Below are 26,295 nucleotides of genomic sequence, written 5' to 3'. Positions count from 1 at the left end.
TGACAATACGTACTGTAAATGGAGTATGATTATTATCAACAGATATTGACAAACTACACACTGTCTTGGGAATGCAAGGCATAGATATTAACAAATTCAAAAACAGACATATTTCTTCCATTAAAATAAAGATACACTGACAGTAGTTCTTTACTCAAAAAGGGTAGCAGCACAGACAGGCTTGCGGATTCTGAGTTCATTCATAGAGAAAGGTTTGCGTTTCCGCTGTGAATTTAGTCAATTCTACCGATTCTGTTTTCTTTAATATACTGCCAGTAGTTCTTATTGATCACCATTAGTGACAAATAAAAGTTACAGGATAATTTGGCATGCATCAGTCAACATCTAGACCCGAGTCTGATTGGGGTAAAATTGATGCAGCTTGGATGTGAAACAGACCAAACACAGACTAAATATCTGTTTTACTAATAACCAAATAAATTTTTTAAAGTTGAAGTTCTTGTACACATACCTTTGTACTTATAGTTTTTTTTTAAAGAGTGCAACAATCGTTTCATTAGTCTATAAAGTACAATGTAAGTCTATTGCTTGTATAATAGCTAAAAAAATAAGCTTAAAGTGGGTATAGTAAAAATAAAATAATCTCTAGATGCTGTAAATAAAACTAATACATTCGTCAACCCCTAAACATTAGTCAACCCCTAAACATTAGTCAACAATTCAAAGTTTTGTGAGACACTGTGCCAAACTGCCTATACCTGCGCTTAAGGGTAGGTATTAGTCTACTTTGGACTTGTTGCCACTTCTCTGGACGGCTGCAGTCAACCGACTTCAGACAGAAAAAGGACAAATTATACTGAGTCCTGGTCATGTTCATTAGGCAATAATCTCTTGTGGACAGACGCATGTAACAGAACTGGTATCGTAGTGTATGTCAACAGACTGTGGGATGTGACAACAGCGAGGTGCACAGATTTTTGCCACTGATTATTTGGATAAATTAGGATTTTGCAGGTGTTCAGATCTTTCACATTTTGGAAGGGGAGGGGACATTTGGCCCCTAGACTTGCCCGTAACTTGCAGAAAGAGTGTGTGTGGGAGGGCGCTACTCGTTCTTGTATATTTTCCGACACGTTAACGAGCATTTGACTCAATTTCAAAAAATTGCGGTGGGGCAAGTGAGATTAATTACGCAGAAAACTGATCAAAACAGACTGCAATAAGGAGGGACTTCCTGGACTTGTCCAATAAGAAACACTAATTTTAGATTTTAAAACGTTTTAAAAAATTTTCTGTTAACCCAATGAACACGATCCTGAATACACTTAAAAACAACTGGCCCGAGGCATTCATGGCACAAACATTTTGATTGAATGATCAAACATTAAATTACCAATAAATATCTGCTTAAAACTTCACTCATGACCGAATGAACCTCGATGGACAGATACCTGAAAAAAGTGCACACAAAACAGCCTTTTGAGGTATCTAATACTCTCACTGCGTCTCTCGTCCTCCTCCATCTCCTCACAATGTCTACATATCCTTTAACCTCTCACTCTATACTCAGTGGCTCCTGTGGCCTGCAGTGACTGATGGGGGCTGTAGTTTCTCAGACTTCCTGTCTTTGGCTTCTGTGTCAGAGGCTGAGTCTGAGTCCTGGGCATGTTGCTGCTTCATCCACATGTCACAGTACAACCCTCCCTTAGCCAGCAGCTCATCATGCCTGGGAGGGAGAAAGTGGATAATATGTAGTTACAATGGGGACACACAATCACCATTAACATCATCGCCAAGATGTTCCCACTATATGGTTTTGAGAATAGGACTATAGTGTGAGAAGCATCATAAACATTGGCCTGTCCCATTCTTGGCATTTACATACATTCTTTAGATGTTTGTTTCTTGACGAGCATAAAACAATATTTTGATTTGAATAGGCTTGTGGAGTGTGCAGAAATAGAACAATCACTCTTTCAACCATTCCCTCACCGTCCTCGCTCTGCTATCTGACCGTCACTTAGAATAAGAATCTGGTCGGCACCGATGATGGTCGACAACCTGAAGACAGACGATTCACAATCAGACTAAAGACAGATCCAAACCATATAAGCTTAACATTAGAAGGGTATTAGTTGGTACCATAATTGAGGAGGACAGGCTAGTGGTAATGGCTGGAGTGGAATGGTATCCAATACATCATGATGCCATTCCATTCGCTGCATTCCAGCCATTATCAGCCACCTTCCCCTCAGCAGTCTCCACTAATCCTAATGTATGGGTTCCCTCTATACATGCATTTTTGTCCACCTGAGACCCATCCCTTACCTGTGAGCCACGACGATGGTGGTCCGATTGGAGCACACTTTGGTGAGCGACGCCTGAATGTTGCGCTCCGTCTGTGTGTCGAGAGCAGATGTGGCCTGTGTAGAGGGAAAACTTTATGAGATAAATAACATGACTAAAATATTCAAGTTCAGTGAACTTGTATTAATCCACTGTAACACAATATGACAGGAGGATCAGTGGTGTGGGGGCAAACATTGGCCCTCATCAAATACGTTAAGAATGCATCCTTGCTTCCTCTCGTTCTTGAAAAAATATTTGATTGGACATGGCTGGACTGGTGAAAGCTAAGTGATAGAGCCATTGTGTTTACCTATCAATTTGAAGTGTGTTTTTAAAGTATTTGAACGCTCCGGGTGAAGTTTCTTCTAGGTAAAGATCTAGGACCAGCTTTCCCTCCCCAATCCTAAACTTAGCCTAAAATGGAAAAAAAAAATGAAAAAATGAAACTGACCCAAGATCAGTGTCTCGGGGCATCTATTTGAACACGGTCATTGACCCTCCTTGTGGCCTTTCCTGAAAGTTTACCTCATCGAGCAGGATGATCTGAGGGGCCTTGAGGATGGTCCGGGCGATAGCCACCCTCTGCTTCTCCCCCCCGCTCAGCTTCAGACCCCTCTCTCCCACCTGGGTGTCGTATCCTGGGAGGGGGACAGACAGAAAACAGACACAAATGTCACCCACCTCATACAGTAACAATGCACCTGGCAGCTACTGTGTGAACGCTGCAAATTTCCCTACTTGTTTGAGGAGATTTAGATGTCAAAATTATTCTGCAAATGGGGTTAGCAAATACAAACCCTTAAAACAACAATATTGACACCATAAGCCACCTTCAGGTTAACTACAGACAGAAATATAATGGCAACATACAGTTCTGGTTTCCAGGCCCAGATTAAGCCTAGTTAACTACAGACAGAAATATAATGGCAACATACAGTTCTGGTTTCCAGGCCCAGATTAAGCCAGATTAAGCCTACTGACTCGATAGAGAATCTCCACTGAAATAGTGTTTTAGTCTAAGGACAAGGCTTAATCAGTGTCTGGGAAACCAGAAAAAGAGGCTGTGGTATTTCCATACCTTCTGGGAACGTCTGGATCTTCTTGTGAATGTCTGCGGCGATAGCCGCCTCCTCCACTTCGTGGTCGCTGGCAGAGATTCGTCCGTAGCGGATGTTGTCGCGGATGTTGTCGTTGAAGAGGACCGTGTCCTGGGGCACCACGCCAATGTGGGCACGCAGAGACACCTGCTTCACCTGCACCCAGATACCAAGAGGCTCAGAACACACTATATTAATACAAGGTCAAGCTCATTAGGACACGCAACGGAAAAATGTTTTCAAACGTCCTGATAATAGTTTATTCTTAATTTGGAGCCTAATGAACATGACCCAGGTGTGTATCATATTAACTATACTGTCTAACTGAACCAGAAGACCACCAACATATAACAAACCTAATGTTATATACAGCATCTGCTAGCAAGGCAGTTTGTCTGGGAACTATTTTTGTGCAACTGGGCAAATTACTCACCGTAGAGATGTCCTGGCCATCGATGCGGATGCATCCTCCCTGGACGTCATAAAAACGGAAGAGCAGGCGAAGGATGGTGCTCTTACCACACCCTGACTGGCCAACCTAGGGATGTCAACAAAGACACAAACTGTTGAGAAGCAAGAAACATCTGTACTACACATGGTCCAGACACAAACCATCCCATGACTGAGAGAGAAATCAAACACTGCTCAAGTGTGCGTAACCTTTGGGTAATGCTCGGAAGCTTCGAATCCAATCTTACCAATGCAACAGTCTGGCCTGGCTGCACAGTGAATGATACGTCCTTAAGGATCTCTTTCCTAAAAAAAAAATAAAAAAACACACAGAAGCACAAAATATATATTTAATCAAATTTGATTTGTCAAACGCGCCCGAATAATACAGGTGTAGACCTTAGTGTGAAATGCTTACTTACAAGCCCTAAAACAACAGCGCAATTTTAATAAAAATAATTGTTAAGTAAAAAACAGATAAGTAAAAAAAATATATAAAAAAATAAACAGCAGCAGTAAAATAACAATAGCGAGGCTTTATACAGGGGATTCCGGTACAGAGTCATGGTGCGGGGGAACCAGTTAGTTGAGGTAATATGTACATGTAGGTAGAGTTAAAGTGACTATGCATAGATAATAACAGAGAGTAGCAGCAGCGTAAAAGAGAGGGGGGGGGGTAATGCAACTAGTCTGGGTAGCCATTTGATAAGCTGTTAAGAAGCATTTTGGACCTAGACTTGGCGCTCCGGTACCGCTTGCTGTGGGGTAGCAGAGAGAACGGTCTATGACTAGGGTGGCTGGAGTCTTTGACAATTTTTAGGGCCTGCCTCTGACACTGCCTAGTATAGAGGTCCTGGATGGCAGGAAGCTTGGCCCCAGTGATGTACTGGGCCGAACGCACTACCCTCTGTAGTGCATTGTGGTCGGAGGCAGAGCAGTTGCCATACCAGGCAGTAATGATGGTGCAGCTGTAGTAACTTTTGAAGATCTGAGGACCCATGCCAAATATTTTCAGTCTCCCGAGGGGGAATAGCTTTGTCGTGCCCTCTTCACGACTGTCTTGGTGTGTTTGGACCATGATAGTTTGTTGGTGATGTGGACACCAAGGAACTTGAAGCTTGCTCCACTACAGCCCTGTCAATGAGAATTGGGGTTGTGCTCGGTCCTCCTTTACCTGTAGTCCATTTAGGCAGGTTACCTTAGTGTTCTTGGGCACAGGGACTATGGTGGTCTGCTTGAAACGTGTTGGTATTACAGACTCAGACAGGGACAGGTTGAAAATGTCAGTGAAGACACTTGCCAGTTGGTCAGCACATGCTCTGAGTACACGTACTGGTAATCCGTTTGGCACTGCGGCCTTGTGAATGTTGACCTGCTTAAAGGTCTTACTCACATTGGCTATGGAGAGTGTGATCACACAGTCGTCCGGAACAGCTGATGCGCTCATGCATGTTTTAGTGTTACTTGCCTCGAAGCGAGCATAGAAGTAATTTAGCTCGTCTGGTAGGCGTGTGTCACTGGGCAGCTCGCAGCTGTGCTTCCCTTTGTAGTCTATAATAGTTTGCAAGCCCTGCCACATCCGACGAGAGTCGTAGCCAGTGTAGTACGATTCAATCTTAGTCTTGTATTGATGCTTTGCCTGTTTGATGGTTCGTCGGAGGGCGTAGCGTGGTTTCTTATAAGCTTCCGGGTTAGAGTCCTGCTCCTTGAAAACGGCAGCTCTACCCTTTAGCTCAGTGCGGATGTTGCCTGTAATCCATGGCTTCTGGTTGGGGTATGTGCGTACAGTCACTGTGGGGACAAAGTCATTACCCACTCGCCGTCAGATCCTTACAAGGCACCCAGACCTATGTCGCCACTCAAAGGAGAACGCTGGAACTACCACAAATATAATTATTCATCAAACTGTTTCTGAATCAGTCTCTGTGTATAGCCTAAACACGTTTCATCAGTCAAAACAAGACCTGAATATAAATAAATACAAACTTACCCTGACGGGACTTACCCGTCAGTGTAGTTAAAGTACACATTCTCAAACTCCACTTTTCCCAGTTTATAGAGAAGGTTCCCTGCATTCACCATGTCCTTCACCTGAAGAGAAATCAAAATAAAGCACATCAAATTACAAAAAATTTATTTCCCATAATGAAATGCAAAGATTAGATTCTGACACAGGGAGAATCTCGATTGGTTTTGCTTGCCTCCTCCCTCCCGTCCTCGCCTCGTTTGAAAAAGGTTGAAGGTAATCAAGGAGAGGTGACAAGGAGAAGGAACGTGGAAACAAATAAGCTTTTCATGAAATTAGACTTTCTACACTGACGCATCATCAGGCAAATGATGCTTACAGCAAAATAAATGTGTAGTGATAAAAAACTAAATTAGCTAGTTGTGCACGACATTTTATAGATAAAAGGACTTATCCTTTTGTATATAGTGTATTGTTTTTAAATGTGAACATGCTTTTATACTCCGAGAAAACAAAAGCTGATTTGAAGAGATTTTAAAACACTTCCATGCTTTCTGCTACGAGGATACTATTGTGCATCCTCGGTCGAAGTAGGTAGTCGAGGATGGGAGAAAACTACCTACTTGCGAATTGGTACTTCTCGATCACTTATCGTTTTTCCAGGTCACGGAGGGTGGAGGAATGGAGGAGAGGACAGACTTTTCCAATTGAGTATCTCCCATACACACCAAAAAGCTGGTCATTGACAACCAATTTCAAAATTACCTCCTCTTCCTCTGTGAAGAGCTTAAACATGCTCTCCATGTCAATAAAGGAGTTCTGGATCATTCTGTGGAGGTTGAGGACATAAGTATTATAAAGAGAACCAGTTGTGCATTATGGGTACCGTAGTACATGATGCTACAAACAATGCCTTCCATAGATCTGTGTCAATAGTCTAGCTTCATTTGCTTGTGTCTTTCCTGATCAAGTCAGACATGTGGAAGCAATATGGTGGAAACCAATACAGTCAATTTAGCTATAAGTGACAGACATAAAAGAGACTAGAGAAGGTGACAGGAAGTAGAATTGAAACCCAGCCCATAACACCTCTCACCTGTAGTAGGTTCCAAACCAGTTGAGAGGGGTGTAGAGCTGGATGATGTAGGTGCCAAAGAGGACAAAGTCTCCAACCTGGAAATAGAGTGCATTAGCCTGGTTAAACCACTTGGTTCAGTTTTGTTTAACCAGGCTAAAGTTCACAGCATCTGACTTGAATGTATACTTCATATACTACATGTATTACTGAGAAAAACATGTAGTACCACAACACTGTGTGCAAAAGTATGTTTTTTAGCAAATGTTCAAACATGCATGAAAACATACATGCATAAAGTAGCAAGGCTGCACGGCCTAGTAGTGATGTTGTGCATTTGTATTGATTGCTTTTGTCGGCAAAGCAAGTTACAAATAATTTCCTTAATAGAGTATAATAACGTTTTCTAATCTAATGTAGGACATAGAGCCAAAAAACAACATAGCCATAGCATAGAGTAGAGAAAAGTGGATGAGTATCTAGACCTTTTCCGGGAACTTCAGTAGTTCACAACTTCATGTTAAATAGTTTCTCACCCTGAAAGTGGTTATTTACTAAAACCAAACATGGATAAATGATCATAGTCCTGGTTCATAGACTATTGTCAGGGTGAGGAACCATCTAACATTAAATTGTAAAATACTCAACTTTCCCTTTAAGCTAGTAATGGCTCTGAGCTCAGTACCTTAAACTTGCCCTCCTGGACAAAGTAGGCACAGAGCAGTGACCCGGCCAGTAGACCTGAACCGATGATCAGGTTCTGTGTCTGGTTTAGGAAGGCCAGAGAAGCTTGTGTCTTCCACTCTGAGGTCTAAGACGGGAGGGGACAGACAGATAAAAAGGCCACAAACGCAACAGTACAATCAAAAGAGTTATAGTCTGGTCCCAGATCGGTTTGTGCTGTCTGTTTGCACTGCTGAACAGACCTAGAACCAGGATAGAGATACAAAAGCTAAAGAAATGTCTGCTGGTTGCAGTTCTAAAATCCTAGAACATCATTAATGATGGCAAGCTCTATTTAACTATGCTTCTGAGGTGGTCAATTTTTTGTTGTTGTATACATCTATTCATTCTGCTACTGGTCACTATTACTCCTGTTTACATGTACAGTTGAAGTCGGAGGTTTACATACACTTAGGTTGTAGTCATTAAAACTCGTTTTTCAACCAAGCCACACATTTCTTGTTAACAAACTACAGTTTTAGCAAGTCGGCTAGGACATCTACTTTGTGCATGACACAAGTAATTTCTCCAACAATTGTTTACAGACAGATTATTTCACTTCTATCACTGTATCACAATTCCAGTGGGTCAGAAATGTACATACACTAAGTTGACTGTGCCTTTAAACAGCTTGGAAAATTCCAGAAAATGATGTCATGGCTTTAGAAGCTTCTGATAGGCTAACTGACATAATTTGTGTCAATTGGAGGTGTACCTGTGGATGTATTTCAAGGCCTACCTTCAAACTCAGTGCCTCTTTGCTTGACATCATGGGAAAAGCAAAAGAAATCAGCAAAAAAAAACAATTGTAGACCTCCACAAGTCGGTTTCATCCTTGGGAGCAATTTCAAAACGCCTGAAGGTACCACGTTCATCTGTACAAACAATAGTACGCAAGTAGAAACACCATGGGACCACGCAGCCGTCACACCGCTCAGGAAGGAGACTCGTTCTGTCTCCTAGACATGAACGTACTTTGGTGCGAAAAGTGCAAATCAATCTCAGAACAGCAGCAAAGGACCTCATGAAGATGCTGGAGGAAACAGGTACAAAAGTATCTATCCACAGTAAAACGAGTCCTATATCGACATAACCTGTTAGGCCGCTCAGTAAGGAAGAAGCCACTGCTCCAAAACCGCCATAAAAAGCCAGACTACGGTTTGCAACTGCACATGGGGACAAAAATCGTACTATTTGGAGAAATGTGCTCTGGTCTGATGAAACAAAACTGTTTGGCCATAATGACAATCGTTATGTTTGGAGGACAAAGGGGGAGGCTTGCAAGCCGAAGAACACCATCCCAACCATGAAGCACGGGGGTGGCAGCATCATGTTGTGGGGGTGATTTGCTGCAGGAGGGACTGGTGCACTTCACAAAATAGATGGCATCATGAGGCTGGAAAATTATTTGGATATATTGAAGCAACATATCAAGACACCAGTCAGGAAGTTAAGGCTTGGTTGCAAATGGGTCTTCCAAATGGACAATGACCCCAATCATACTTCAAAATGGCTTAAGGACAACAAAGTCAAGGTATTGGAGTGGCCATCACAAAGCCCTGACCTAAACCCTATAGAAAATTTGTGGGCTGAACTGAAAAAGCGTGTGCCAGCAAGGAGGCCTACAAACCTGACTCCGTTACACCAGCTCTGTCAGGAGGAACGGGACAAAATTCACCCAACTTATTGTGGGAAGCTTGTGGAAGGCTGCCTGAAACATTTGACCCAAGTTAAACAATTGAAAGGTAATGCTACCAAATACTAATTGAGTGTATGTTAACTTCTGACCCACTGGGAATGTGATGAAAGAAATAAAAGCTGAAATTAATCATTCTCTCTACTGTTATTCTGACATTTCACATTCATAAAATAAAGTGGTGATCCTAACTGACCTAATGCAGGGAATTTTTACTATGATTAAATGTCAGGAATTGTGAAAAACTGAGTTTGAATGTATTTGGCTAAGTTGTATGTGAACTTCCGACTTCAACTGTATATATTATCATTCGTATATTACCATAGTATTTAAATATATGCTACCAGTCACTTTTGTTAACATGTAAAACGCCTTCAGAAACTATTTATGACTTTTTCCACATTCTGTTGTGTTACAGCCTGAATGGATTCAATTTAGATTTTTTCGTCACTGCTCCACACACACACACACACACACACAGTGGAATTATACATTTTAGACATCTTTACAAATCAATTAAAAATTAAAAGCTGAAGTGTCTTGCGTCAATAAGTATTTAACATCTTTGTTACGGCAAGTCTTAATAAGTTAGGAGTAAAAATGTGCTTAAAGTCACATTAGTCGCATGGACTCACTCTGTGTGCAGTAAGTGTTGAACATGACTTTTGAATGACTACCTCATCTCTGTACCCCACACATACAGATAATTGTAAGGTCCCTCAGATGAGCAGTGAATTTCAAACACAGATTCAACCACAATGACCAGAGATTTTCCAATGCAGAAGGGCACCAAAGAAGGGCACCTATAGGTAGATAAAAAAAAGCTAACGTTGAATATCTTTGCGCATGGTGAAGTTATTAACTACACTTTGGCTGATGTATCAATACACCAAGTCACTACAAAAATACAGGCATCCTTCCTAACTCAGTTGCCGGAGAGGAAGGAAACCGCTCAGGAATTTCACCATGAGGCCAATGGTGACTTTAAAACAGTTACTTGGCTGTGATAGAAGAAAGCTGAGGATGGAGCGACAACATTGTAGTTACTCCATAATACTAAACTAATTGACAGAGTGAAAAGAAGTAAGCCTGTATAGAATACAAATATTCTAAAACATGCATCCTGTTTCCAACAAGGTACTAAAGTAATAGGGAAAGGGAAAGTTGGGATACCTAATCAGTTGTCCAACTGAATGTATTCAACTGAAATGTGTCTTCCGCATTTAACCCAACCCCTCAATCAGAGAGGTGCAGAGTGCTGCCTTAATCGACATCCACGTTTTCGGCGCCCGGGGAACAGTAGGTTAACTGCCTTCCTCAGGGGCAGAACGACAGATTTTTACCTTGTCAGCTCGGAGATTCAATCCAGCAACCGTTCATGGTACTGGCCCAACACTAATTACTAGACTACCTGCTGCAAGAAATGTGTCAAAGCAATTAACTGAGTACCGTAACTCTCCATATTTTCAAGCATTGTGGTGGCTGCATCATGTTATGGGTATGCTTGTAATCATTAAGGATTGAGGAGTTTTTCAGATTTTCTTTTTTTTTTTACGGAATGGAACCAAGCAGGCAAAATCCTTCATGGAAAACCTGGTTGAGTCTGCTTTCCACCAGACACTGAAAGATGAATTCACCTTTCAGCAGGACAATAACCTAAAACGCAAAGTCAAATCTACACTGGAGTTGCTTACCAAGAAGACAGTAAATGTTCCTGAGTGGCTGAGTTACAGTTTTGACTTAAATCTACTTTACAATCTAAGGCAAGATCTGAAAATGGTTGTTTAGCAATGATCAACAGCCAATTTGACAGAGCTTGAAGAGTGTTTAAAGAATAAAAATGGGCAAATGTTACACAATCCAGGTGTGGAAAGTTCTTAGAGACCCATCCAGAAAGACTCACAGCCGTAATCACTGTGAAAAGTGCTCCTACAAAGTATTGACTCCTGTGAGTGAAAAGTTAAGTTAATTTGATATTTCTGTATTTCATTTGAAATACATTTGCAAAAATGTCTAAAAACACATTTTCACTTACTCATTATGGGGTATTGTGTGTAGATGGGTGAGACAAAATTCTATTTAATCGATTTTGAATTTAGGCTGTAAAAACAAAATGTGGAATAAGTCAAGGTGTATGAATACTTTCTGAAGGCACTGTGTATTCATCCGTCTGTCACACCTGCTGACACTCACCACACACACACACACACACACACACACACACACACACACACACACACACACACACACACACACACACACACACACTCACCACACACACACACACACACACACACACACACACACACACACACACACACACTTCTGCCATCCTGTTTACTATTATTATTTATCCTGCTACCAGTCACTTTCTCCTAATCCCTGCCTACATGTACATACCTAACTCCAGTATCCCTGCACATGTACCCTGTATAGAGCTTCCTCTCTTATTTCTTGTGTTATTACAAAACATTTTCTTATTATACTTTTTTGATATTATATTGAAATACTGCAATGCTGGGTAGGGGCTTGCAAGTTAAGACAATGAGCACCACCATAATGAAGGCGTGATTTAGGACTTCTAACTGTATAGATAGTGTGTTTGCGTTACAGACTTCTGGATTGTAACATTGGATTTGTCTATTTCTTCTGCATCCTTAGTCTGTGAGATTAACAGGGGTTGAGTTAGAGTGGTATTTGTGAGAAAAGGGTGGATCTTGAAGGAGACTAGGGCAGGGTTTTGTAAAGAGTCCGAATGGTTTGAGCTACAAACTATTAAAAGCTATACAGTATATGAAAAGATGAGACTCCCACGAACACTCACAAGCAACACAAGAATCGTTAGAAGATAAGGGGTTCTTCTACATAGAAGATCATAGGGAATCCCAGGACAAAGTGTCTGTAATTTAATACTGTAATACGCTTACATAATTGCTGTCAAACTCCAGTTATCACTGGCTAGTTGGACATTCATTTCCCAATGAACAAACAACTTCTGTACTTACAGCACTCATATAAATTTATGTTTATCAGATTTTTGCTTTGGCTGACCTAATTTTTATTATTGACATTTGTCAATACAACTCATGAATGCAACTGTTGGCTAAATATGAAAGACTGGACAGATAAATGAAAGTCATATATATGAAAAGCTGATTTCTGCTGGGATCTTGGGACTGTGCATGTGAAAAACCAAAGCAAGCACTCTGGTGTAAATGAACTCAGATCTATATTCTCAACTCATCAGAGTTTGACATCTATAGCCTGGATTACCTGATACTTCAGGATGGCGTCCTCAAAACGGTTCACCTCGTAATTCTCTGCGTTGTAGTACTTCACCTGTTGGAAAAACATCACAAATCGCAGCCATGAAGCAACTCTGAAGTTGCAGAAATGCAATATGTTTGCGGGCAACTTCATGTGCCACCATGGCAGGTAGGGATTCTGGGTCGTGTTCATTAAGCATCAAACAGACAAACTGGGAGGGACTACCTGGAATGTTAATGTTGAATAATGTTTTTAAACATTTTCTGTTGTGTGCCCTAAAGAACACATTCCAAGTAGAGGTTAAAGGTCAATGGGACCATCTCGGTACCGTCTCAAAGTTGAGCAGGGAGTCCACAGCCTTGGACTTTGTGTTGTTGTCCTGGGTGTTCATGTCTCGCCTGTACTTGGTCCTCCATTCCGTGATGATGATGGTAAGGGCTGAAGAGATGTATCGATGGACCATTATGAAATATTACATTGGTATTACCGGATCTTGGTCGAACACATATGTAAAATACTTTCAAATAGGTGTGATTGATTTAGCTTGGAGTTGATTAAAAATGGCACCGAAGAAGAAGGCAGACGTTTAACGTGTCCCCAACCGATTGTGTTTTTTGTTTGTAACTTATTTTTAAACAAATTTTGTACATAATGTTGCCGCTACCGTCTCTTATGACCGAAATTAACTTCTGGACATCAGGATTGTGTTTACTCCCCACGGGCTGGCAGAATCCTTTTTTTCTTTTAATGAGTCTGACAAGCCCAACGCAAACTATATACAGCTTTCTCGGGAACATGCCCAGATCCCTTGTGATATGCGTGAAGAGGTGGTGGAGAAAAAGGGGCCAAAGGGCGGGCTGCCTTTTGAGAATTCGCAGGCGATCAAATAACCCCCACTTCCTTCCATTCTGCTGGCAAAAGTGCAATCTTTGGAGAATACAATAGATGACCTATGCGCAAGATTAAACTACTAACAGGACATTGAAAACTGTAATATCTTATGCTTCACGGAGTCATGGCTGAACGATGACACTATCAGCATACAGCTGGCTGGTTATACTCTGTACCGGCAGGAACAGTGGCGGAACAGCGGCATCTGGTAAGACAAGGGGAGGGGACTATGTATTTCTGTAAATATCTAAGGAAGTCTCGAGCTATTGCTCGCCTGAGATAGAGTATGATAAGCTGTAGACCACACTATCTACTTAAGAGGTTTCATCTGTATTTTTCGTAGCTGTTTAAATACCACCACAGTCAGAGGCTAGCACTAAGACAGCATTGAATGAGCTGTATTCCGACATAAGCAAACAAGAAAACACTCACCCAGAGGCAGCGCTCCTAGTTGCAGGGAACTTTAATGCAGAGAAACTTAGCAAATTTTTATCAGCATGTTAAATGTGCAACCAGTGAAAAAAATAAAAAATAAAACTCTAGACCACCGTTACTCCACACACAAAAGACACATACAAAGTTCTCCCTCGCCCTCCACATGGCAAATCTGACCACAATTCTATCCTCCGGATTCCTGTTTTCAAGCAAAAGGAAGTGACTAGATCAATAAAAAAAGTGGTCAGATGAAGCAGATGCTAAGCTACAGGACTGTTTTGCTAGCACAGACTGGAATATGTTCCAGGATTCTTCGGTGGCATTGAGGAGTACACCACATCAGTCACTGGCTTCATCAATAAGTGCATCAATGACGTCGTCCCCACAGTGTCCGTACGTACATACCCCAACCAGAAGCCATGGTTTACAGGAAACATCCGCACTGAGCTAAAGGCTAGAGCTGCCACTCAAGGAGCGGGACTCTAACCCGGAAGCTTATAAGAAATCCCACTATGCCTTTCAACGAACCATCAAACAGGCAAAGTGTCAATTCAGGACTAAGATTGAATCGTACAACACCGGCTCTGATGCTCGTTGGATGTGGCAGGGCTTGCAAACCATTACAGACTACAAAGGGAAGTACAGCCGAGAGCTGCCCAGTGACACGAGCCTACCAAATGAGCTAAACTACTTCTATGCTCACTTCGAGGCAAATGGCACTGAAACAAGCATGAGAACACCAGCTGTTCCGGAAGACTATGATCACGCTCTCTGCAGCCGATGTGAGTAAGACCTTTTAAGGCTGCAGGGCCAAACAGATTACTAGGACGTGTATTGCGAGCATACGATGACCAACTGGCAAGTGTCTTCACTGACATTTTCAAACTCTCCTTGTCCGAGTCTATAATACCAACATTTTAAGCAGACCCCCATAGTGCCTGCGCCCAAGAATACTAAGGAAACCTGCCTAAATGACTACCGACCTGTAGCACTCACATCTGTAGCCATGTAGCTTTGAAAGGCTGGTCATGGCTCACATCAACATCATTATCCCAGAAACCCTAGACTCACTCCAATTTACACACTGCCCCAACAGATAATGCAATCTCTATTGCACTCCACACGGCCCTTTCCCATCTGGACAAAAGGAAAACCTATGTGAGAATGCTATTCAATTACTACAGCTCAGCATTCAACACCATAGTGTCCTCAAAGCTCATCAATAAGGTAAGGAACCTGGGATTGAACACCTCCCGATGGGCCACCCTAGGTGGTAAGGTTAGGTAAAAACACATCCGCCACGCTGATCCTCAACACAGGGGCCCCTCAGGGGTGTGTGCTCAGTCCCCTCCTGCACTCCCTGTTCACTCATGACTGCACAGCCAGGCATGACTCCGACACCATCATTACGTTTGCCGATGACACAACAGTGGTAGGCCTGATCACTGACAACGACGAGACAGCCTATAGGGAGGTCAGATACCTGGCAGTGTGGTGCCAGGACAACAAATTCTCCCTCAACGTGGTCAAGACAAACGAGACGACTGTGGACTAGAGGAAAAGGAGGACCGAGCACGCCCCCATTCTCATCGACGGGGCTGCAGTGGAGCAGGTTGAGAGCTTCAAGTTCCTTGGTGTCCACATCACCAACAAACTAACATGGTCCAAGCACACCAAGACAGCCGTGAAGTGGGCACGACAAAACCTATTCCTTCTCAGGAGACTGAAAAGATTTGGTATGGGTTCTCAGATCCTCAAAAGGTTCTACAGCTGCACCATCGAGAACATCCTGACTGGTTGCATCACTACCTGGTCCGCAAGGAAATATAGAGGGTAGTGCAAAAGGCACAGTACATCACTGGGGCCAAGCTTCCTGCTATCCAGGACCTCTATACCAGGCGGTGTCAGAAGACTCTAGCCACCAAAGTCATAGACTGTTCTCTTTGCTACCGCACGGCAAGCGGTACCGGAGCGCCAAGTCTAGGTCCAAAAGGCTTCTTAAACAGCTTCTACCCCCAAAGCCATAAGACCCAGACTATTTGCATTGTCCCCCCCCTCTTTTACACCGCTGCCACTCTCTGTTACCATCTATGCATAGTCACTTTAATAACTTTACCCATGTACATAATGCCTCAACTAACCGGTTCCCCCACACACTGACTATGTACCGGAACCCCTCTGTACATATTCTCGCTATTGTTATTGAACTGCTGCTCTTTAATTACTGTTTTTTTTTCTTTCTTATCCGTATTTTAATTTTTTTAAAAATGCATTGTTGGTTAGGGGCTCGTAATTAGGCATTTCACTGTAAGGTGAATACCTGTTGTATTCGGCGCATGTGACCAATACATTTTGATTCGATTTAATTTACACTTTTGGGACTATTCCATTGGTGCAGGTCACGTCATTTGAAAGTATTTCACACATTTGACTCAGATCAAATTATTATTACATTAGAAATATAACTGAATTGGTTCTGGAAAGGAGGCCTTGTACTCACTGAGGTAGAGGAACATGCAGACGAATATGATGAGTCCGAACCAGGCGTTGAAGTAGGTGATGAAGTAGATGATGGAGATGACGATATCTGCGATGGTGGGGAAGATGCTGAATACAATGTAGCTGTGGAGAGAAAGAGAGGGAGGCCAGGTTTAACTCGGAATGAACACACAGACTGTCCACAGGTTAGGATGACACTAGGAAACTAAGACATACTACAGGGGGATCATAGTTGGGTCACATCACACTGGTTGGTAGTGATGGAAGAAATTGAATGTAGACTCAATTTTAAGGTGGAAAGGAGAACAGTTGAATCTCTCTTTTTGACAACTGAGTAAACCCCTGAGGAAGCAGTCTCTAAACTTTGAGGATAAGGTAAATCACACCAAGATCAAACACGTATGTCCAGCGTTTCCCCTATATTAATTTAGCAGCGGTGAGCTGCCGCTGATGGCTACCCTATCACAGCCATTACAGCCAACTCCTATCACAGCCTATAACAGTAACTGTAACTGTTTTAAAGTCACCATAGGCTTCTTGGTGAAATCCCTGAGCGGTTTCCTTCCTTTCCGGAAACTGGGTTAGGAAGGATGCCTGTATCTTTGTAGTGACTTGGGAGTATTGATACAACATCCAAAGTATAATTACTAACTTCACTATGCTCAAAGGGATATTCAATGTCTGCTTTTTAAATGTTATTGTTAAGTAAATGTTTACTCCTGAACGTATTTAAGTTTTCCATAACAAAGTGGTTGAATACTTATTGACTCAAGCCATTTCAGTTTTTCATTTTTAAATCATGTGTTGTTTTTTTTAAAGTCAAGGGTTGTGAATATTTTCTGAAGGCACTGTACAGTATATACACTGAACAAAGATATAAAACGCAACAGGCAACAACTTTAAATATTTTACTGAGTTACAGTTCATAAGGAAAATCAGTCACTTGAAATGAATTCATTAGGCCCTAATCTATGGGTTTCTCAAGACTGGGAATACAGATATGCATACCTTTAAAAAAAGGTAGGTGCGTGGCTCAGAAAACCACGCACACAATTAATTATTTGGAGACTCACCTGAGCAGGCTGTTGATGGAGGAGGTGCCGCGGTCGATGCTACGCAGGACGTCTCCGGTGCGTCGGCCCAGGTGCCAGCGCAGTGACAGTGAGTGTAAGTGGCCGAACAGACGCACCTGCACCACCCGGTTGGTGTACTGCTGCACGCGGATCCACAGGAAGGAGCGCAGGTTACTGATGAAGCCAGACGCACCTAGGGAGAGAGTGAGGTTCAGGAAAGAGAAGAAGAGGGAGAGGGCAGGGGGGAAGGGTAAGAGTGGGGTTGGGGAGAGGAGATATATAGAGCGAGAGAGACATTTAAAATAAAAGTACTCAAGGAGACCAAGGAATGGGTGTAGCAGAGAAAGACAATATGGGAGGTGAAATTCCCCCTCACCCAGGGCTCTAATTTAAAAATATATATATTGGTATCACTGGTGTTCCCAATTTTAAAAAGTTAGGGGCACCAGAATATATATATATATACAGTGGGGCAAAAAAGTATTTAGTCAGCCACCAATTGTGCAAGTTCTCCCACTTAAGATGAGAGGCCTGTAATTTTCATCATAGGTACACTTCAACTATGACAGACAAAATTAGAAAAAAAATCCAGAAAATCACATTGTTGGATTTTTAATGAATTTATTTGCAAATTATGGTGGAAAATAAGTATTTGGTCAATAACAAAAGTTTCTCAATACTTTGTTATATACTCTTTGTTGGCAATGACAGAGGTCAAACGTTTTCTGTAAGTCTTCACAAGGTTTTCACACACTGTTGCTGGTATCCATGCTCCTCTAGAGCAGTGATGTTTTGGGGCTGTTGCTGGGCAACACGGACTTTCAACTCCCTCCACAGATTTTCTATGGGGTTGAGATCTGGAGACTGGCTAGGCCACTCCAGGACCTTGAAATGCTTCTTCCGAAGCCACTCCATTGCCCGGGCGGTGTGTTTGGGATCATTGTCATGCTGAAAGTCCCAGCCACGTTTCATCTTTAATGCCCTTGCTGATGGAAGGAGGTTTTCATTCAAAATCTCACGATACATGGCCCCATTCATTCTTTCCTTTACACAGATCAGTCGTCCTGGTCCCTTTGCAGAAAACCCGCCCCAAAGCATGATGTTTCCACTCCCATGCTTCACAGTAGGTATGGTGTTCTTTGGATGCAACTCAGCATTCTTTGTCCTCCAAACACGACGAGTTGAGTTTTTACCAAAAAGTTATATTTTGGTTTCATCTGACCATATGCCATTCTCCCAATCTTCTTCTGGATCATCCAAATGCTCTCTAGCAAACTTCAGACGGGCCTGGACACGTCTGGCACTGCAGGATTTGAGTCCCTGGGAGCGTAGTGTATTACTGATGATAGGCTTTGTTACTTTGGTCTCAGCTCTCTGCAGGTCATTCACTAGGTCCCCCCGTGTGGTTCTGGGATTTTTGCTCACCGTTCTTGTGATCATTTTGACCCCACGGTGTGAGATCTTGTGTGGAGCCCCAGATCGAGGGAGATTATCCGTGGTTTTATATGTCTTCCATTTCCTAATAATTGCTCCCACAGTTGATTTCTTCAAACCAAGCTGCTTACCTATTGCAGATTCAGTCTTCCCAGCCTGGTGCAGGTCTACAATTTTGTTTCTGGTGTCCTTTGACAGCTCTTTGGTCTTGGCCATAGTGGAGTTTGGAGTGTGACTGTTTGGAGGCTGTGGTCTTTTATATTGATAACAAGTTCAAACAGGTGCAATTAATAAAGGTAACGAGTGGAGGACAAGAGGAGCCTCTTAAAGAAGAAGTTACAGGTCTGTGAGAGCCAGAAATGTTGCTTGTTTGTAGGTGACCAAATAATTATTTTCCACCATAATTTGCAAATAAATTCATTAAAAGTCCTACAATGTGATTTTCTGGATTTTTTTTCTCCTTTTGTCTGTCATAGTTAAAGTGTACCTATGATGAAAATTACAGGCCTCTCATCTTTTTAAGTGGGAGAACTTGCACAATTGGTGGCTGACTAAATACTTTTTTGCCCCACTGTATTGTTTAATTGATTGATATATAGCTTATATTTCGCTTTGATTAATTATAGCTGCTTTTGAAGCACATGTTGTGCCCTGGAAACGAATATGTAACACTGTAAATACATTAGGTTATTACAAAACGTTGATACAAATACCAGTAATTGAAATTACAATGTAATTTGTGGAATATTAAAAGCACTATTTTCCTATTGAGAGAGAGAAGGGTGTAATTGCAGACTGCAATTATGGGCGTTTTTATTTTTTTATATATAGGGGTTTCTTGACCCATCAAATTACACCCATTGATGCTCGCCATTGGTCCTTGGCTCTTTCTTTCACATTGGGGACAACAGTTGTTGACAAGTGTAGCATTGTAGCTAAGCCTAACCCTTTTCCTAACTTTAGTCTTCTCCCAACCTGCCACGCTAATTCACCTAACCTGCCATGTTAATTATCCTAAACTGCCACGTTAATTATCCTAAACTGCTATGTAAATAAATCATGTGTCGAGAAACCATCTGTCGCATGACACCAGAATTGACCAATGGCAGGCACCAATGGACGTTTCCTGATATCAAGGAATGACCACATCAGAAAATGCCCCGAACTGCAGTCTGCAAATACATCATATTGTTTGAGATGCATTAGATAAAACATTTTACACGGTCTCTCTAAAAACTCAGGTTTGTGATGATGACATGCAATATATCCCTCATTCATTCATTGCTATATTCATTGATCTACTGAAGAAGCTATCCCTTTTCCATTCTTTCTGTGCCACCAGTCTGGATAGACTGTTCAAGTCACTAGGTAGTTAGCTAGCTAGCCAATGACAGAACAAAGTGTCAACAAATGGTTCGAGAATAGTTTTAGAACGGCCCACAACATGGGTTATGAATGTAAAATGTGGTCCCAGCTATCCGCTATAGGAAGATGAAAATGTTGCGGCGCTAATACGGGTCAGATCTTTTGACCTGGTTGGGCTTGAAACAAGCCGCTAATGGTGCAACAAGGACACTAACGAATCTGCACTCGCTTATTTCTCTAGGGAACTCAGAAACAACGGCTAAGTCTTATCATTACAACAATTATCTGGGAGATTTTTTTTTTCTTGCATAGTGCTCCCAAAATAAAAAGTAGTCGCAGGGCAAAATTTTATTTACCAAATGAGTCGCACTTTAGAGCCTTGCACTTACCTGCCCCTCCACCTTGCAGGAACTTGAGCAAGACATAGACACACACAGTGGTGGCCAAGGTCTTCCAGCTGCTTCCATCAGTCAGCTCATTCACTATGAGAATGAGAGAGAGAGGTTTTGAAAAGGGTTGACAGTCCAGGTCATCTTTTCTACAGTTTTTCTGGGCAGATTATCATGTCAGCCACAATGATATCACACAATACTTCTGAGAATATGCAGCGCAGCACCAATAAAGACAACCTGCAACACAACCAATAAGGCTGTGACAGCAAACAAGTAGGAATTTAAAAAGGAATCCAGATAAAAGCTGGATCTAGGGCAGATGTTGCGAAAGGAGGGATGCTCTCTCACCAATGTTCTTGTAGTAGATGGGCACAAAGACATTGATGACCCTCTCCAGACCCAGCAGGCACAGGCAGAGCACCACCAGGCCCTGTAACAGCATGCTGCCTTTGGGCCACATGTAGGGCACCAGCAGACGCACCTTCTGCCCAAAGTCCTGCCAGGTAGACTGGGATTCCTCTGCCCCATCCAACAGGGGCTGGCATACAGATAGAGATATTAGGGGTTATTGTGGGTTATATTAGGGGTTATAAATACAGACAGAGACAAAAAACAACAACAAAAAGGGTTGTGGACGGGGACTTTAATGCAGGCAAACTTAAATCGGGTTGACCTAATTTCTACCAACATGTCACCTGTGCAACTAGAAAAAAAAAAAAACTGCGTACAAGCAAAAACTAAATCAGGTTGTACCAGTGACTCGCTCAATACTGAAGTGGTCAGATGAAGCGGATGCTAAGCTACAGGACTGCTTTTCTAGCACAGACTGGAATAAATTCCGGGATTCATCCAATGGCATTGAGGAATATACCACCTCAGTCGTCGGCTTCATCCATAAGTACATTGATGATATCATCCCCACAGTGACCGTACTGTACATATCCCAACCAGAAGCCATGGAGCTGCCGTTTTCAAGTGCTTCAAGTTCCTTGGTGTCCACATCACCAAGAAACTGTCATGGTCCAAACACACCAAGACAGTCGCAAAGAATGCACAACAATGCCTATTCCTCCTCAGGAGACTGATAAGATTGGTGGGTTCCCAGATCCTCAAAAAGTTCTACAGCTACAACATTGAGAGCATCCTGAACGGTTGCATCGAGGCCTGGTATGGCAACTGCTCGGCATCCGACCGCAAGGCGCTACAGAGGGTAGTGCATACGGCCCAGTACATCACTGGGGCCAAGCGTCCTGCCATCCAGGACCCCTATACCTTTTTTTTACACTGTGGCTACTCACTATTTATTATCTATGCAGTCACTTTACCCTTAACTCCCTGTACATATTACCTCAATTACCTTGACTAACCTCTACCCACGCACATTGACTCGGTGCTGGTACCCCCTGTAAAATGCCTCGTTATTGTTATTTTAATGTGATATTTAAAAACTTCTTTTTTAAAAAACTTTTAGTTAATTTAGTAAATATTTTCTTAACTCTATTTTCATAAAACTGCATTGTTGGTTAAGGGCTTGTAAGTAAGCATTTCACGGTAAAGTCTACACCTGTTGTATTCGGCGCATGTGAGAAATAACATATGATTACATTACTAGGTTACCTGGCCAGTGCCGCCCTCCACGTCACGTTCGTCCTCGTTGATCAGGAGCATGTACGGTCTCCGTGGTAATCCCGGAGCCTTCAGGCCCAGGAAGAAGAGTGTTCCTGTGCCGATGTAGCGCATCAACCACAGAGAAAATTCCACCTGAGGTAATGAATGAAAAACGCTAAGTCATGACTGAACCTTTAAAGGGGCAAACTGCAGTTTTGGTAAAAAGCTGAGGGAATGGCCTGGAGAAAGGGGAACCACTCAAATACATAGACAGAGCTATGGATGCAAGGACTGACCATCCATGGTATCAACATTATAGTTTTAACCATCTTTAGAGGTTATACACTGTTTGTTTACATTTACAATGTTATAAACATTAAAGTAAAACAAGCTCATATGGGGTGTGACAGTTGAACTAAGCTCATGAGGCATTCAAAGGTTATAATCTTCAAGAATCAATGGGTGTAGATCATTAGTTCAAAATGGATGTAGCAATTACACATTGACTATTTAAAGTAATCTTGCACTCTCATACTATATTTTAGCATGTTGTCCACTGATAATTCAATCCCAATGGGACTGTTAATACAATACAATCGCAAATGGTGCACGTCAGGAGTCAAAAAAAATCAGTGAGTTTTGTATTCCTTTAAATAAGTGCTGACTGACAAGCATAACTGCATAAAACACAGAAAAAATTATTTCAATACTCCATTCAACACATACAATTTACATTTAAGTCATTTACCAGACTCTCTTATCCAGAGCGATTTACAGGAGCAATTATGGTTAAGTGCATTGCTCAAGGGCACATCAGCAGATTTGTCATCAAGTCTGCTCTGTGAGGCAGCGGTTAGGTGAGAGGTGAGTCAGTGGTTACAGTCAGACTTGACTGTAGAAAGTAAAATACTGTACATAATATTATGACAAAGTAAACAGTGGACCGTGTCATATACTTTGTGGTATAAAAACCCATTGGAAGAACGATGATGGTGAAAGCTTGGTAAAAAGCTAATGAAGATGTATTCAGAATGCATCAGTTGAACACACCTGGGAGACATATTAAACAGCCATACTTCCAGACATGACTTGTTCAATCTAAAGTCATGCTGAGTAGGACGACCAATGACAGCCACAGGGTGGGACTAAGAAAAGGCATGAAGAAAAGACATTTATATTTGGGGGTGTGGCCAGAGGGAGAGGGATATAGAATGACATGATAGGGCAATGACTCTGCACTTCTAGAGTTACTCAAAGCTGACTAATGACAATAGTTCCACCCCCTTTCACTGCTGTGTCATGGTTGGAATGCCAGTTTCTATATTAGCTGTCTTCTTGCGAGAAACTGCTTTGTAATATTTTTTTTACAATCACAACAGTCATTATGAAATGGGATTTAAGAAACATAAAACTTAGCCTATGTGTCCCATTTATGCAGATACAGTATCACACCCTATGAGTAGACTAACTTACTTTTTAGGAGGCCAATTACTAGACTTGTGTGATGGAATGTAAAAACTCAATGTTAAGTTTAATACTAATAGCCAGTAACAATATATGTCAACGTTTTATAACAACCTCAATGAAACTAGGGAGTGGGATCGCAGTTCATCCTCACTGTGGGGTTCATTCAAAGAGATGAAACGTTTCAAACGATAGACATAAATGCAAGGAACAGATCTAACACCATTTCCAACTTAACCTGACAGTTAAACATGTTTATTCTACACAAATACATTTCTATCTGAAGGTCCTCTAACGCTACACCCTCCTGAACAGACCCCAGTGCCACATTCAGTAGGCAAGGTTGTGAAACATTCAGATATAAATACATCATGTAGAACAGACGTGTCTCTTTGAGTGATATATAGAGTGAGGAGTTACGTCAGCTCTATTGGGGACATTCTATAATGTTAAACCCTCAACAATACCGTTGGTCCTCTCTCACCTGCTGCTGTGTGTTCTCCAGGCCCCACCACCAGTAGGGGCTGGCCCAGGAGACGAAGGCCAGGTTCTCCGCTGAAAATGCCACAGCCCAGAAGAGCAGCAGCACCGTGCTGTGGCCCTGTGTCCGGTCCCTCACCAGCACCCTCCTCCTCTCCAGCCTTAGCAGGGCCACTGCCCAGACCCAGCCCAGCATGGACAGGCAGCCGTACAGCACCACATAGCCGGGGAGCTCCCCTCCTCCGGCTGCCCTCCACACCAGCCCCCCTAGGAACTGCAGCAGGAGGAGTAGGGAGACTGCCAGTTGGAGGCCGTAGAGGCGCGAGCGCGGCACGAACTTGGGCTCCATCTCGGTGCCGTAGCGGCGGTAGCAGACGCAGTGGAAGGCGCCGAAGAAGAAGGAGAGGGTAAGCAGGACGGTGGGCACCAGGGTGAAGTAGAAGCAGGGCGAGATGCCGCCCTCCAGCCAGGCTTCGGAGATGGAAGCGCTGGCCTCACAGTAGCTTTGCACTACCACCATGGTGGCTGGTAGCTGGGAAGACAGGGAGGGGAAAGAGAGTATTCACTATAACAGACATATTACTACCACATTAAGCCTACACATAGGGCTCAAGATCAGAAACCTGGTCTAATGTACCATGGAGTAGCTTGGTATGTAGGAACGAAGCCCTCACAAGCTCCAGTTCAGAGAGGTCATGGTGCACATTGTAGTTCCAACTAATAAAATTATTAATTTGGATGTACATAAATGTTCAGAACAACTGTACCTTACTATCACCCCCTCCAAAAAAATACAATGTTTATGTTTTTGTCGTCATATGAAATGGAACTTTCTAAACAAATGCTTCAGATGTTGTTGCTCTCATGGAATAATTTCTTGAGCACTACAGATATTATCATGGTAATCATGATGCATTTGTCCCAGTGGCATTGTTAGCCTGTTTTTCTTGGTGGCCCGCTCTTTGACAGAGGGCATATTTAAACAATGTGACAACAACGACAGAGCTTCAGAATAACCTTAGCAGTATAGTTTTTCTCTAGCTATCATTTGTGAGACTTGCCTAGTTAAATAAAAATGTAAATAAATACTTTTGTGGCGTTATCTTTCTGACCTATCAAGATAGCTAGCTAGCTAAATTAGCTAGCTTAGATCTGTTGCTGTTATAACAACACTCACCTTCTCAAGAAAAGCTGGTGCTGGAAAGCGATTTATAGTGAATTGAAGCTCCAAACAAATGACCCGTTTTACGCGAAGAGATATTAAAAGTCAAAAACAACAATAATGGTAATCTTGTTGTATCCACTTGTAAATTGTCCTTATTCTTCCTGTGGCATGCATGGAGTAAAGTATTCCATCACTCGACAATCGACACTTTCTTACGAAACACTACTGCCTGAACCGGGTCCTAGAGCCCCGTGGATAGCAAGCATGTTCAAATATAATGTAACGCAATCTCATATATGGCCAGTAGATGACAGTACATACAAAGACATCATACCTCACATCAAAATGCCATCTGAACGCTGGGTCTCATCATAGCTTACAGAGAAGAATAGGCTAACATTATACAGTCAGTTAGTATACCAATATCTTAGCTACAGATGATTAAAATGGATAAGAAAATCCATTTTTTGATCGTTCCTATCAAAATGAGGAGTAGCAAGTTCAATGCATTACAAATCAAATTGTATTTGTCATATGCTTTGTAAACAACAGGTGCAGACAAACAGTGAAATGTTTCATTACGGCCCATCCCAACAATTAATTGACAAAGAGATATAGAAAAGTAATAACACGTATTAATACAAGTAATAATAAATAGACAATGAGTAGTGATAACTTGGCTATATACATAGGGTACTAGTACCGAGTTGATGTGCAGGGGTACGAGTTATTTGAGATAGATATACACATATAACTAGAAATAAAGTGATTATTTGACCATTTGGTTAACTATTTAATTAACTCTTTAGCAGTCTTATGGCTTGGGAGTAGAAGCTGTTCAGTGTCTTGTTGGTTCTAGACTTGGCGTCACTTGAGTGGGTTGAGTCACTGATGTGATCTTCCTG

General features: G+C 42.2%; 1 protein-coding gene across 2 annotated transcripts; it reads right to left on the bottom strand.

The window, feature by feature from the left end:
* Window positions 1-513: 513 nt before the first annotated feature.
* On the bottom strand, window positions 514-25,608 carry LOC124010581 (ATP-binding cassette sub-family B member 6-like). Of its 2 annotated transcripts, XM_046323190.1 has the most exons (21): window positions 25,403-25,608; window positions 24,230-24,757; window positions 22,291-22,434; window positions 21,022-21,211; window positions 20,671-20,763; window positions 17,483-17,675; window positions 16,411-16,532; window positions 12,913-13,022; window positions 12,591-12,656; window positions 7,584-7,709; window positions 6,920-6,996; window positions 6,589-6,652; window positions 5,863-5,948; window positions 4,106-4,163; window positions 3,841-3,945; window positions 3,389-3,563; window positions 2,836-2,948; window positions 2,621-2,724; window positions 2,290-2,384; window positions 1,954-2,022; window positions 1,545-1,687 (listed from the first exon to the last, which is right to left on the bottom strand). In XM_046323190.1, the coding sequence occupies exons 2-20, from the start codon at window positions 24,743-24,745 to the stop codon at window positions 1,982-1,984; spliced, it is 2,478 nt and encodes an 825-aa protein (XP_046179146.1). In that variant the 5' UTR covers window positions 24,746-24,757; window positions 25,403-25,608; the 3' UTR covers window positions 1,545-1,687; window positions 1,954-1,981. The 2 variants fall into 2 exon arrangements, with proteins under 2 accessions (XP_046179145.1, XP_046179146.1); XM_046323189.1 differs by lacking the exon at window positions 2,621-2,724 and having other exon boundaries at window positions 514-1,687.
* Between the last annotated feature and the right edge of the window lie 687 nt (window positions 25,609-26,295).

This window comes from Oncorhynchus gorbuscha, linkage group LG23 (assembly GCF_021184085.1).
Source record: "Oncorhynchus gorbuscha isolate QuinsamMale2020 ecotype Even-year linkage group LG23, OgorEven_v1.0, whole genome shotgun sequence".
In the NCBI taxonomy this organism is placed as follows: domain Eukaryota; kingdom Metazoa; phylum Chordata; class Actinopteri; order Salmoniformes; family Salmonidae; genus Oncorhynchus; species Oncorhynchus gorbuscha.
Note: the sequence above shows the minus strand (reverse complement) of the source record. Positions and strands in the feature narration are given on the sequence as shown.

What these genes read in the sequence shown, in the direction of transcription:
- LOC124010581 (XM_046323189.1), bottom strand. Translation starts at nt 24,745, where the DNA reads ATGGTGGTAGTGCAAAGCTACTGTGAGGCCAGCGCTTCCATCTCCGAA. An exon ending in TGGAGAACACACAGCAGCAG is followed by an intron (nt 22,435 to 24,229) that starts GTGAGAGAGGAC and finishes TCATTACCTCAG; the next exon opens with GTGGAATTTTCTCTGTGGTT. An exon ending in TGGTTTGGAACCTACTACAG is followed by an intron (nt 6,653 to 6,919) that starts GTGAGAGGTGTT and finishes CAACCTCCACAG; the next exon opens with AATGATCCAGAACTCCTTTA.